Source organism: Emys orbicularis, chromosome 17 (assembly GCF_028017835.1).
Source record: "Emys orbicularis isolate rEmyOrb1 chromosome 17, rEmyOrb1.hap1, whole genome shotgun sequence".
Lineage (NCBI taxonomy): Eukaryota > Metazoa > Chordata > Testudines > Emydidae > Emys > Emys orbicularis.
In genome coordinates this window covers 26432061-26444331 of record NC_088699.1, presented here as the reverse complement: position 1 = coordinate 26444331, position 12271 = coordinate 26432061, and the positions used below count along the sequence as shown (strand labels likewise).

The following is a 12271-nucleotide window of genomic DNA, read 5'->3' as shown; positions in this document are numbered from 1 at the left end:
GGAACTGCAAGCTTAGCAGGGAGTCTTAGAGGAGACAGAGCAAGCAAGCAAGGGACAGGGTGTGGGAGGGAAAGGGTGTGGAAGCAACATGCTGACCAGGGGGCGTGGTGCACACTCATTATGCTAATGGGCATGTGTGGGGTTGCTGTGATGTGGGCTGTCTAGGTACCCAGACAGACAGAGAGGTTTACTGGCAGGCGGCTATTTGCTACCAACACCGGGCACAATGGCTGGAACGCAGGTGGGGCTGCACGGACCATTCCCGGACCCACAGGTCAGGTCAGGCCCAGACTCGGACTCTGATTCAGACTCAGAGGGTCTGGGCACGGGCAGTGCTGGGCCAGGCTCAGGCTCCCTGCCCCACTCGCAGGTCATCCACAGCGGCCACTTCATGGTCTCCTCGCCGCACAGCGACTCGGTGCCCCGCCGGCGCCACCATGGTACTGAGCCGGAGCCAGCTGATCCCCACACCATCGACCTGACCCTCACTCGGCTCTTCGAGTGCATGAGCCTGGCCTACAGGTGAGTCTGAGGATCCTTTTGCCCGGGACCCCTGGCTTCCCTCTCCCCTGGGATCAGTGATCCCCTTCCCCGGGATAAGCCGCCTGGCCCAGAACTCGTGGGCTGCGGAGGTGCGGGGACAGACTGGGGAGTCTGCTTAGGAATTTCCCCAACCAAACAACCGACCAACCTTCTCTCTCTTAACCAAGAAAGGAAGCAGCAAAGGCCCACGGAGCCCCATTTGGCTGACCAGATGTCCCGTCACCCTGCAGCCCTTTACAGGGCACACACTGGTGCTAAGGAGCTGCAAAGCAGCTGCACAAACCCTTGGGGAATGCTCCTGGGGCAGTAGGGTCACCCTGCCCAGTGCAGAGCTGGCTCTGCTAGCTCTGGACCCTCCCGTCCCCCAAGCACTCCCTGGCTCAGGCACATTCTAGGTGAGTGAGGAGCGTTCCAGAGGCAGAAAGGGATATGGCTGTGGCAACTACATCCTGGCTGCCACTAGTTCCATAGGGACCCTTGGAAAGCCAGGTACAGGGTAGGGCAGATTTCAGGGCTGCCCTCAGCTGTGCCTGGGGCAGGAGGCTGACCAGAGCCCTGGCGGCTCTGGGATGGAGCGGTGCAAGCTTCAGCCTGCACTCTGCACAGCGCTGGATTCAGCCAGCATTCACACTGGGCTCCTGAGGCTCCCGTTAGTGCAGCCGGAGTCTGGGCATGGGGCAGAGGTGCAGGGGAAAGAAAGTCCTAGTGTTTCTCCTGAGTCTTTTCCCCCTCCCCGTCTCTGCCCTCAGCCAGCTGGGCAGTCCACAAACCCACACCAAACAGGCATTACCCCTTTCCCAATCCCTCTCACTCCTTCTCACACTGGCTAGTGGGACAGAGGAGAATTTGGTCTTGTTTTGCATTTGCCTTATTCAAGCTGCAGCCCAGCTCCCATTCTAACCCCTTTACAGTCCCTCTGCACTTCCAGGCCTGGTCTCTGACCCAGGGGGGTTGTTCACCTTGGATCATTTGAGGAGGAGAGTGGGAACCTTTCCAGGGCTAGCTGTGCCTCTGCCCCTCACAGTGCACGCACCTCACGTCTTAGGACTCCTGCCCCTACCTGTCTCAGGGCCCACATACTGCACGGCAGGGGTTGCTACAGCTTGGCAGAATCTTGCAATTCTTCCGCTCTTAGACTGGGACGCGACTACCCTGCCCTGCGTCTACCAACCATTACTACCCTGCAGGTCCCACTGCGTTTTGGACACCTGCAATCAGTAACACTGATCACCAGCCCTCTTCAATTATTTTTACTTAGTAACTGGAACAAAGCATTAGAGAAAAAAGATGATAAAAGCAAACAGCTGACGCACATATTTACTCCTACACTTCCCCACCCCAGAGATCAGCTTTCCTCTTTGGTTACAGAAGGAGACTAGAATCAACTCCTGTTCTCCTATCAAGCCCAGATGCTTCTGTAACCCATGCTGGTGACCATTCACAGCATGTCCTCTTGTTCTTCTCCCCACACTTGTCTGTGCATCTCTCAGGCCTCGTCTACACACAAAACCTGCATTGCTTTATTTACACCCCTGGAGTTAAAGTGGTACAACCCCTTAGTGCGGGCACATTGATACTGGTGTCAGAGTGCCCTATAGCAGTATAGCTAATTCTGCTTATTCTCTACAGGAAGACATATAACAATGTACAGTGTCCTTATACTGGTATAGCTGCAGCCACACCAGCAGTTGTACTGCTATAACTATTTTGGTAATTAAAAAAAAATCACACCCCTAACCAAAATAGTTATACCCGTGCAAAATCTGTGTAAACCTGGCCTACAGCACCAGCTTAGGAGTCAAGCACATCTATTGCATTTCGGATACAGATCAAAATAGACAACTAGTACAGGTGCTTCTGGCCACGGTTTACCCCACAGTCACTTTTCCTGTTAGAAAATAGCTCCAGCAGCCTTTTTGTTTTTCTTTCAGAAGAGCCCTGCAACTGAACATGCTGAGGTTGAAATTGGCAGGGAGAAACCTTTGCATGTTAACACTGCCCCCCTTTTGTGTCCCTGTGGGGTGGGCCTTAACTCCATGATCACATGCTCATGTGGTACTAATCTGATCTCATAGCCCCCAGCAGAATGGTAGCAGATTCTGTGGCTTTGCAGTGGGTCAGTTTCTTATTAAAAGAGAAACTGGTGATGCAGACTTGGCCATTTCTGGTGTGATTTTCTGTTTACACAACTGCCCCAAATCCTGTTTCCCTTCATAGGGGGCCAGAACTGCACCCAGGCAATTGCACTTGCAGAAACCCCAGCTATGGACCCACTGAGTCTTTGCTCCTGATGCTAAGATGCAGTCCCCTTCCCTCATCCTTTGTCTTGGTCCCTTTGCTTTTAGAACACACTGTCTTCTCCTCTTTCCTGCTGGTGCCCTGGACATTTTTCCTAGGTGCTATGGAGTCATATGGCACTCATGTTCGCAACGCTCTGCGTGGGCTAGTTCAAGTGGGCCTGGGCACCAAGCCTCCTCGTGAGCAGCTTGCTCTCACTCCTACACTCCTCAGCTAGCCCCCAGCCAGAGAAGAGAGCTTAATCCATTCTTCAGTGCACATCGCGGTGTGACTGCGGCAGCCACCCCTCTGGGGCAAACTCAGCCTGGACTCATTGGGTCCAATTCACTGTTGCCCTACACCTTGAGTGCTGATGTGCACATGTGCAGGGGGGGGGGGCGCAAATTTACCCCCCAACACCCCCCTCCTGGCTGGATGTGGCATTGCAGCATTTTTTGCCTCCGTTTCTCCCACCTTCCTATGCCGACTCCGGGGCAGGAATAACCTGGCACTCTGGCCAGACCACGTTACAGACGCCTGCCCCTGCTGGGGCTTCAGAGCCTCTTACCAAAGCCTGACAGAAATGCATAGAAACGAAACCTTCCGCTCGGCTGGTAGCCATCTCATGGTGGGCGCACCTCCGCTGCTCTAGGCTCTCCACCTGTGTGACCACAGACTTCTGTGCCTCAATCAGTGTCCCATCCTGGGGCTGGCACACCTTCCCCTCACTCAGGGGTTCAGGCAGCTACAGCTCCACAGGGCCCCACTCACCGTGAAGGAGCCAGCCTGCCTGTCTGCTCTTCTCAGCCGCCTTTCAGGCTGCCTCCCAGAGAACCTTGGAGGAACAATCTACCTCACCTCTTCTGGGTCTCTGCCCTACTGCTGGGCTCTCCAGCTCTTTATGGGGGGAGCCATCTCTCCCCCAGCTGGGCTGTACTTCTAATGAGGCCTGGCCCACCTTCCAGGCGCAGGAAGACAGGTTAAGTGGCTGTTCAGGTCCATATTAACTCTTTCACGGGGTGTGTGAGGTAAAAAGCCCAGCACAGGCTGTAAAGGGCTCCCAGTCTGATCTGGTAGCATTTTATACTTCCTTTGCACTGGTGTGAGGACAGCACAAGGGGCCGTGCACTGGAGAGCCAGGCCTTTGTGTCTAACCCTTTCCATGGAGTTCCCCTAATCTCTCACATGCATTTCGTTAACGCCTTTACGCAGGGCTGCCCGGGGGGGGGGCAAGTGGGGCAATTTGCCCCAGGCCCCGGGTCCTGCAGGGGCCCCCACAAGAATGTTGGAGGCTCCCCCTGCCTTCGCCTTCCCCCATCCCCTGGCGCCTCAGCGCGCCGCGTCCAGGAGCGGCCCTGGACAGAGCTAACGTGGCGTGGCTCCAGCGGGGCCTGAGCTCCTCCCGCTCAGAGCCACGTGGTAAGGGGGCGGGGCTGCGAGCTGCGGCCGAGCTGCGGGGGCTCAGGTCCTGATGGAGCCACACCGCTGCAGCGCTGTCCAGGGCCGCTCCTGGGCGCAGCGCGCCGAGGCTCCGGGAGAGGGGGGAGGCGGGGGTAAGCGGCATGGTAAGGGGGCTGGGCGGGTTGGATAAGGGGCAGGGAGTCCCAGGGACAGTCAGGGCACAGGGAGGGGGGGGGCGGTCAGGGGACGGGTAACAGGGGGTTGGATCATGGGTTTGTCAGGACTCGGCGGGGGGGTGGATAGGGGTCGGGGCAGACAGGGGACAGGGAGGTTTGTGGGGGTGGGGTCCCGGGGTGGTGGTTGGGGGGGTCTCGGGGGGGGGGCGGTCAGGGGACAAGGAGCAGGATGGGTTGGGGATTCTGAGGGGGGCAGTCGGGGGGGCAGGAAGTGGGTGGGGGTCAGATAGGGGGCAGGGCCAGGCTGTTTGGGGAGGCACAGCCTTCCCTACCCTAAAGCTCATTCAGCAGTTTGAGGCTTGCAGACAGCTATTTAACAGGAAGAGCCAAGCTGTTATCTTTTCCCTTAGGGCTACCATCCCTTTCACTTCTCACATGCCAAATTATAGTCTACATTTCATTTCAGTGCCATAGGGAGATTCATGTCAGGGGAGGGTAGCTTCATTTAAAATTAGCCACTTTAGATTAACAATGATCGAGCCAAGAGAGCCATGGGGGAGGGATCACATGAGAAGAGCAATATCCTACACCATCTACCTCCTTCCCAACCCTACCAAGGGAGACCCCCCTCCTCTGCATTCCCCGAGGCTCCAGAGGGGTTAATTCAGTGGTTCTCAAACGTTTGTACTGGTGACCCCTTTCACATAGCAAACCTCTGAGTGCGACCCCCCTTATAAATTAAAAACACTTTTAAATATATTTAATACTATTATAAATGCTGGAGGCAAAGCAGGGTTTGAGGTGGAGGCTGACAGCTCATGACCCCCAGTAATAACCTCATGACCCCCTGAGGGGTCCCGACCCCCAGTTTGAGACCCCCTGGGTTAATTTAATTTTAGCACCCTGTGTCCATTCACATGCATGTGCTATTTTGAGCATTTCAGTTTTCACAACATCCCAGATTCTGGAACAAGCTCAAATGCTCAGTTCGTGGAGTATGTACATAAGCTATACTAAAGATAAACCCACAGTAACCATCTCCAGTTTGTGAGGGACCCCATGGAGCCAGTCTCTAGGAAACAGATAAATTCATGGAGGTTAAGTCCATTAATGGCTATTAGCCAGGATAGGTAAGGAATGGTGTCCCTAGCCTCTGTTTGTCAGAGGGTAGAGATGGACGGCAGGAGAGGGATCACTTGATCATTACCTGTTAGGTTCACTCCCTCTGGGGCACCTGGCATTGGCCACTGTCGGTAGACAGGATACTGGGCTGGATGGACCTTTGGTCTGACCCAGTGTGGCCATTCTTATGTTCTAACCTAAATGAACCCAAAGTTATGGAGACAGATATGAGTCAAGGAATCCAGCAGAGTATCAGAAACCTGGAAAAATCTCTGACTGGATGGGCTCAGGCGTTTGGTCACAAGCTGAGGTGGTTCAAAAGTTTTGGATTTTTTTTAAGCAGAATTTTTTTATTGTTTCTTTAAACAATCAAACAAAGCAAGCAGCAAATATTTGGCCACACGCTTCTGAAACCCCAAACCATGTTCAGGTTTTGGCAGACTAATTTCAGCTTTTCAATTAAAAAAACCACAACAAATTTTGAAGGAAAGCAGACATTGTCCGTGACTTTTTCTGCTTTTTAAAAACCCCTAGTTTTCGATCCAAAAAAAGTTTTGACGGAAAATAGTTGTTCAACCCTTTTAATGAGCTTTAGTGCCTTTTAGCACCAGCAGATGCTGAGAACCAGTGATACCTTGTAAAGGTGACTTGAAAAGAAGTTTTCTCAAAACTGGGTTTGTGCCGAGATGCAGAAGGTTTTAAAATGTTTATTTTTCCCAGGGCAGCCTGGGGGGGGGGGGCAAGTGGGGCAATTTGCCCCGGGCCCCACAGGGGCCCCCACGAGAATATAGTATTCTATAGTATTGCAACTTTTTTTTATGGAAGGGGCCCCTGAAATTGCTTTGCCCCAGGCCCCCTGAATCCTCTGGGCGGCCCTGCCTTTACGTCCCATCAGCACAGGCACACGTCTCACCTAGATACATGTTTAGCATCTTTTGCTAACGAGACTGCCAGAGTTCAGCTCTGTGACTTCCAGGAATGGACTCAGTAAACAGCACAGCGCTAGGTCATGGTCAGCACTTTTAATCAAAACAAGTTTTTAAGAGAAGCCTGTTCTGTTCCCCGGGACGAGGCTTTGCACTGACAAGCTGCAGTTTGGTAGATGCTTTCCAAGTTTGGGATGAAAAGCCAGAAATGAAGAAATTTTCTGGACAATTTTTGGTTAAAAATGTTTAATGTTCAGGTTCACTTTTTTAATACTTTTAAAACATTTTTGAAATCCAACATTTTTCTTTTTCATTTTTATGTAAATAAAACAAAAGCAAAAATCTTTCATGAGCAGCTAAAAAGAAACCCACCATTTATTTTCAAAATTTCCCCCCCAAACCCACTGGCATTTTTAACCAGCTCTAAAATTTGGGGGTCACACGCTTTGTAGCTTCTGTTGGCCGAGCTGCCACCAGACATCAGGGGCTCCTTGCATCCCCCCCACAAATTTCTTGTGTGCCATCTCCCATCCCACTTTATTTTAGGGACTTTCTGCAATGCCCCCCAATGCCAGGAGATCTGTGTGCCCCCATTTGCCATCCCAGGATCCCCTTTTCCTCCCCATGCCTGGGGCTCTGTGTACCCCTCCATTTCCCCCTCCGCTTACCATTGTCCCCCTTTCTCCCTCCATGCCTGGGGCTCTGAAAACCCCCTCATTTTGCCCCCTCACTCCATGCCAGGATTTCTGTGTGCCCCCCCCATTCCCCCCCCCCGCACTAGTGTCGCCCATACTCCTCCCCTACCCAGGGGCTCTGAGTATGCCCCCATGTGTCTCTCTTCCCCCTTCTATTCTTATTTCTGTCTGAGAGCTCAGTCCATTTTACACTGTATTGGGAGGGAGGGTGGCTGGGCGGGCAAGGCCTAGACGGGGTGTTGTTATAGTGGAAGCTGGTAATTGCTGCCGTCACAGGTTCTTTGATCTATAGACAGTTACAGAGGTGGACGAAACTGATGGCCCTGCTAACCCACTGCCAGTTGTCACAGTTTCAGGGTTACTGCACCTGTATGCCCCCTCCGTGGTCCCTCAAAGGCTCCCAGTTAAAGGTTTCCAGCTCCCAGCCATCACCTCTCTTGGGCAGAGACCCATGTCTCGCTCTGTCCTGATCAGGGGTTGCAAGGCTGCATAGCTCCCTGGATTTACTCTGTGATATCCCCAGCAAGCCAGGCTGCCTAAACAGGCCAGTGCCTGCTCTTTGCTTTCTCTCCTAGGGTGGTGACCTGGGTATTGCCTACAGCTGAAGTTACCACCCAGCTCTTTCTAAGCAAGCCTGTGTAATCTTAAGATAAAAGCATTACAGAGAAAACCTTTTAAAACAATAGAAGAACCTACACGCATGCTAAAAAGCTCACCAGAGCTCACCCCAAATCCAGCCTGGGGCAGTCAATCCTTCAAAACCGCAACTGGGTTTTCCCCCTGGTTACAAGTTCATATCTGTCTTAGACCCAGAACCAAATCAACAACTGGGCAGAGCAGCCATTTCTTTAGGCAGCTTGGGCCTTTGCTATTTTTCTTCTGTAACAGGTAATCAGCAGACAAAGACCCACTCCTCAGAGCATAGCTTCAAAAGGCTGGGTTTTTGCATAACCTCTGCCATAGGATTCCCCAGGAAATCCACTTCACACTTATTGTCCCAAAACTCCATTCTGGTCTGGCACATTTTCACTATAACCTTTTGAACTCTCAGATCTTATATTTCTCACCCTAGAGAGGTTACACACAACCCCGGCCCATAATAATATGTACGCTTAATACAATCAGATCCTGGAAATGGCCATGTCTGTCACATCTCTGCCTAAAGAAATGAGTGTTACAGAGTGTAGCATTATAGGGGGGCCTATTGACTTGTTTCCTGCACAGAGCATCAGCACCAAATTTGCTTTCCTTTTAACACGAGTCACGTCTATAGAGAATCTTGGAGTACCAGGCTCCATTTTAGCAGTTTGGCATCTGGCCCTTTCATTTCCTGTAGCCGGGTGCATGGGAAGTGGTCAGTGAAGTGGTAAGCAAGGACTGTCATTTGCTGAGCGCTCACAGCATAGCCAAACATTATTTTTCCACTGTCCCTCATTTTTCTCTCAGGGAAGCAATTTCTTGCTTAGGTGCCTAAGGGGTGTCTCTCCCCATTTTCACCAGTTTGCATCAGCACTGCCGCAAACCCTGTGTGAGAGGCATCTGCAAACACCACAAAAAGCTTGTCAAAGTCTGGGCTTACCAGAACAGAGTCTGTGCTCAGGGCCTCCTTCATAGACTCATAGACCTTAAGGCCAGGAGGGAGCATCGTGATCATCTGGTCTGACCTCCTGCACATCGACCCCTAACCTCTGGCTGTGTTACTGAAGGCCTCAAATCATGGTTTAAAGACTTTAAGTTACAGAGAACCCACCATTTACACTAATTTAAACCTGCAAGTGACCCGTGCCCATGCTGCAGGGGAAGGTGAAACCCCACCAGGTTCTCTGCCAATCTGACCTGGGGGAAAATTCCTTCCTGATCCCAGATATGGCGACCAGTTAGACCCTGAACTTGTGGGTGATACGTCCTCTCGCAGAAGGCCTGTTGGCACTGTTTGGACCCTTGTGTGGCTGACCGTTTTTACACAGATCAATGAGGGGAGCAGGCAGAGGGAGAGATGAACCTCCAGTGACACTCTGCCATGCCAGGAAAGGATGGTACCATTTCCCTGTCTTGGGAGTGGGCCAGTCCGTAATCACCTCCACTTTGGCAGGCTCTGGTTTTAGACAGCCGCTCCCCACTCTATGGCCGGGACAACCCACTTCCACCATCCCCACCTTGCATTCCTCTGCCTTTACAGTCAGGCCTGCTGTCTGAATGCTGTGAAACACCATACTTACCTGGGTCTCGTGCCCTTCCAGCTCTGACTGAAAACACAAACATCATTGATATATGCCAGGCCAAACTCCCCCAGCCTATCCAGTCGCCGATCCACCAGCTGCTGGAAGGGAATCAGGGCACCCTTGAAGCCAAAAGGGAGCACCAAGAACTTAAAGAGCCCTGTTGGGGTGGCAAATGCCAATTTGAGCCTGGCACCTGAATCCAAAGGCATCTGGGGGAGGTCACTTGTGGTCAGGAATTGACCCTTCCCACTTGGTCTGGTAGGACACCAGTCCATTCTAGGCATGGGGTATGCATCCACCGCAGTGACTGTAGCGAGCTTTCTACAATCCCACAGCATCTGACTGACCCATCCTTAGGCACCAACGCACAGGGGCATGCCCATGGAGTGTCTGACTGTTGGATCACCCTTAATTCCAGAATGTCAGTGATTTCCTCCTCCAGGCTCTGCTCTGTTTTCCCAGTAACCCAAAGGGTGGACTTTTAACAGGGGCCGGTCTCCACTCGGTGGATAGCAAAGCAATGCCTGTCCAGGCTTACGGGAAAATACCTGGTGCTAACCCTGCAGCACACCCCTGATCTCTGCTTGCTGTGTGGGGTTCAGTGATCACAGAGGACTGTGGAGTCAGGGGAGGGGCAGGCCTCTGTTTCTGCCCCCAGATCTCTTAGAGGATCCTCTCCCTCCTCCTCCTAATGCTTGCACCCGGCCAGCGCTGGAGTCTCTTGGTCAGAACAGGGGTTCATCACGTTCCCATGCTACCCTCTGTGGAAGTGGGAGAGGTTAGCGGCTCCACCACACAGGTCACCCTCATTGAGCTGTTTCAGGGTTTTAAAGGGCCCTTCCCAGGCAGCCTGGAGTTTATTCCACCACACTGGGATGAGAACCAGCACTCAGTCCCTGTGCCATACATCCAGGCATGTGTTGTGGTCAGATCAAGCTGTCTGTTTCTCCTGAGCGCTCGCTGGATTCTCCTGGGCAAAACCCAGTGGTTCAGTGAGTACTCCCAGAAGGCCAGCACGTACTGCAGCAAGGACTTCCCTTGGGAGAGGCCGTACCTTCCCACTCTGCCCTCATTAGGTTCAGGGGCCCCCATACTCTCCTCCCATAGAGCAGTTCAAAAGGGGAGAATCCTATGGATTCCTGGGGAACCTCCCAATAGGCAAACAGCTGGTAAGGTCACATTTATCCCAGCCAACAGGGGGTTGGTCCACAAAAGTTTTCAGCATCATTTTAAGGGTCCTATTAAATCTTTCAAGCAGCTCATTAGCCTGGGGTTGATAGGAGGTGATGGTAAGTGCTGAACTCCACATTTCTCCAATAGACTGATATGCATGGGAGAGATAGCTCAGTGGTTTGAGCATTGGCCTTCTAAACCCAGGGTTGTGAGTTCAATCCTTAAGGGGGCCATTTAGGGAGCTGGTGCAAAAATCTGTCTGGGGATTGGTCCTGCTTTGAGCAGGGGGATGGACTAGATGACCTCTTGAGGTCCCTTCCAACCCTGATATTCTATTCTATGCAGGGCAGACATAAAGTTTGCCTCCTGGTCAGTCAAAATATCCTGCAGAAATTCTGCCCAGCTGAATAGTGCCAGCAAAGTGTCAGCCAACTTTTCTGCCTCTGTGGAGGATGGAGCTGCTGCCTGTGGATAGTGGGTGGTGTAACCTACTACCACCAGAATAGCCTTTTCCCCCTTCTGGTTAACTTTGCTAAGGGGCCCCACAATGACCGTCTGAATGGGTTCCACTATGATGGGCAGGAGGATCAGGGCATTAGGATGGGGGAGGGATAGCTCAGTGGTTTGAGCATTGGCCTGCTAAACCCAGGGTTGTGAGTTCAAGCCTTGAGGAGGCCATTTAGGGCTCTGGGACAAAAATCTGTCAGGGGGTTGGAGTAGATGACCTCCTGAGGTCCCTTCCAACCCAAATAGTCTATGATTCAGGGCAGCCTTGCCCATATCCTGGCCCTTTGCCACCTTCTGGCAGAGGTTACAGGACTTACACTATTTTTGCACTGCCTCACAAACCCCAGGCCAGTATGAAACGTGTAGTAAGTGCTGCTTGGCGCACTATGCGTGTGCCCTGAGAAGGGTATATCACGGGCCAGGCTGAGAAATCTAAGGCAGTACTTTTGTGGTACCACCAGTTGTCTCTGTATTCCCCATGGCTCAACTTTCCCAGGGGGCAGCCACTCTCTATGGAGCAGCCCCTGAGACCCAGAAAACGTTTCCAAGGGCTGCCAAGGGAGTCTGTTGAAGTCCTCGGTTTTTCTAGCTAAGGGTCAATCAATTGCAATCAATTCCAAACTGGGAGCTGGGATTCTCTGCTCAGCCTGGTCACTGTGGCCCATCCCCAGTCCCCCTCAGGTCAGCATATCAGCAGGACTCTACGTGGCCGTGGTCACACACTCACACTATCAGACAGCCACTCAGAGCTTCTCCTCAGTTGCTAGCATGCAGCTCAGGGTCACAGCCTAGGGCTGCAGCTGTCGGCTTTTGGCTCCAGGAGACCACACAAGTGACCTGGGCCCAGGACCGTTTGTCATTTCCCAGCAAAACCTCTCTCGGCAGTTGGGAGTGTAACCCAACATCCTTAGGCCCTTTACAGTCACCCCATTTCAGATGGATCTGAGCCACCAAGGAAAGGGGGTCCCACTAGTCCCTGACTGGTCAGGAAGCTATCCGGGATGATGCTCAAGGGGCCAGCACCCTTTTGTGAGCCAGAGTTACCTGGGCCCCAGCATCCCTCCATCCCTGGGCCTTTCCCCATCCACCGCCACAGGGAAGCTGATTCCCCTTTGGGATCTGACAACGTCAGGTTTCTGCTGGGACCATTGGGGCTGGTTCCATCAGTGGTGAGGTCATTGCTACCTGGACCCACTGTGGGTTACCACTAGCCCCTGGTCTCCCTAGCA

General features: G+C 52.6%; 1 protein-coding gene across 1 annotated transcript in view; it reads left to right on the top strand.

Moving 5' to 3' along the window:
- The first annotated feature begins 226 nt into the window (after positions 1 to 226).
- The window catches only part of MLXIPL (MLX interacting protein like), a 65486-nt gene continuing 53441 nt past the window's right edge, over positions 227 to 12271 (top strand). The window contains exon 1 of the mRNA XM_065418402.1: positions 227 to 522. Within this exon, the coding sequence (XP_065274474.1) occupies positions 227 to 522 (296 nt within the window). The remainder of the gene's footprint in view (positions 523 to 12271) is intronic.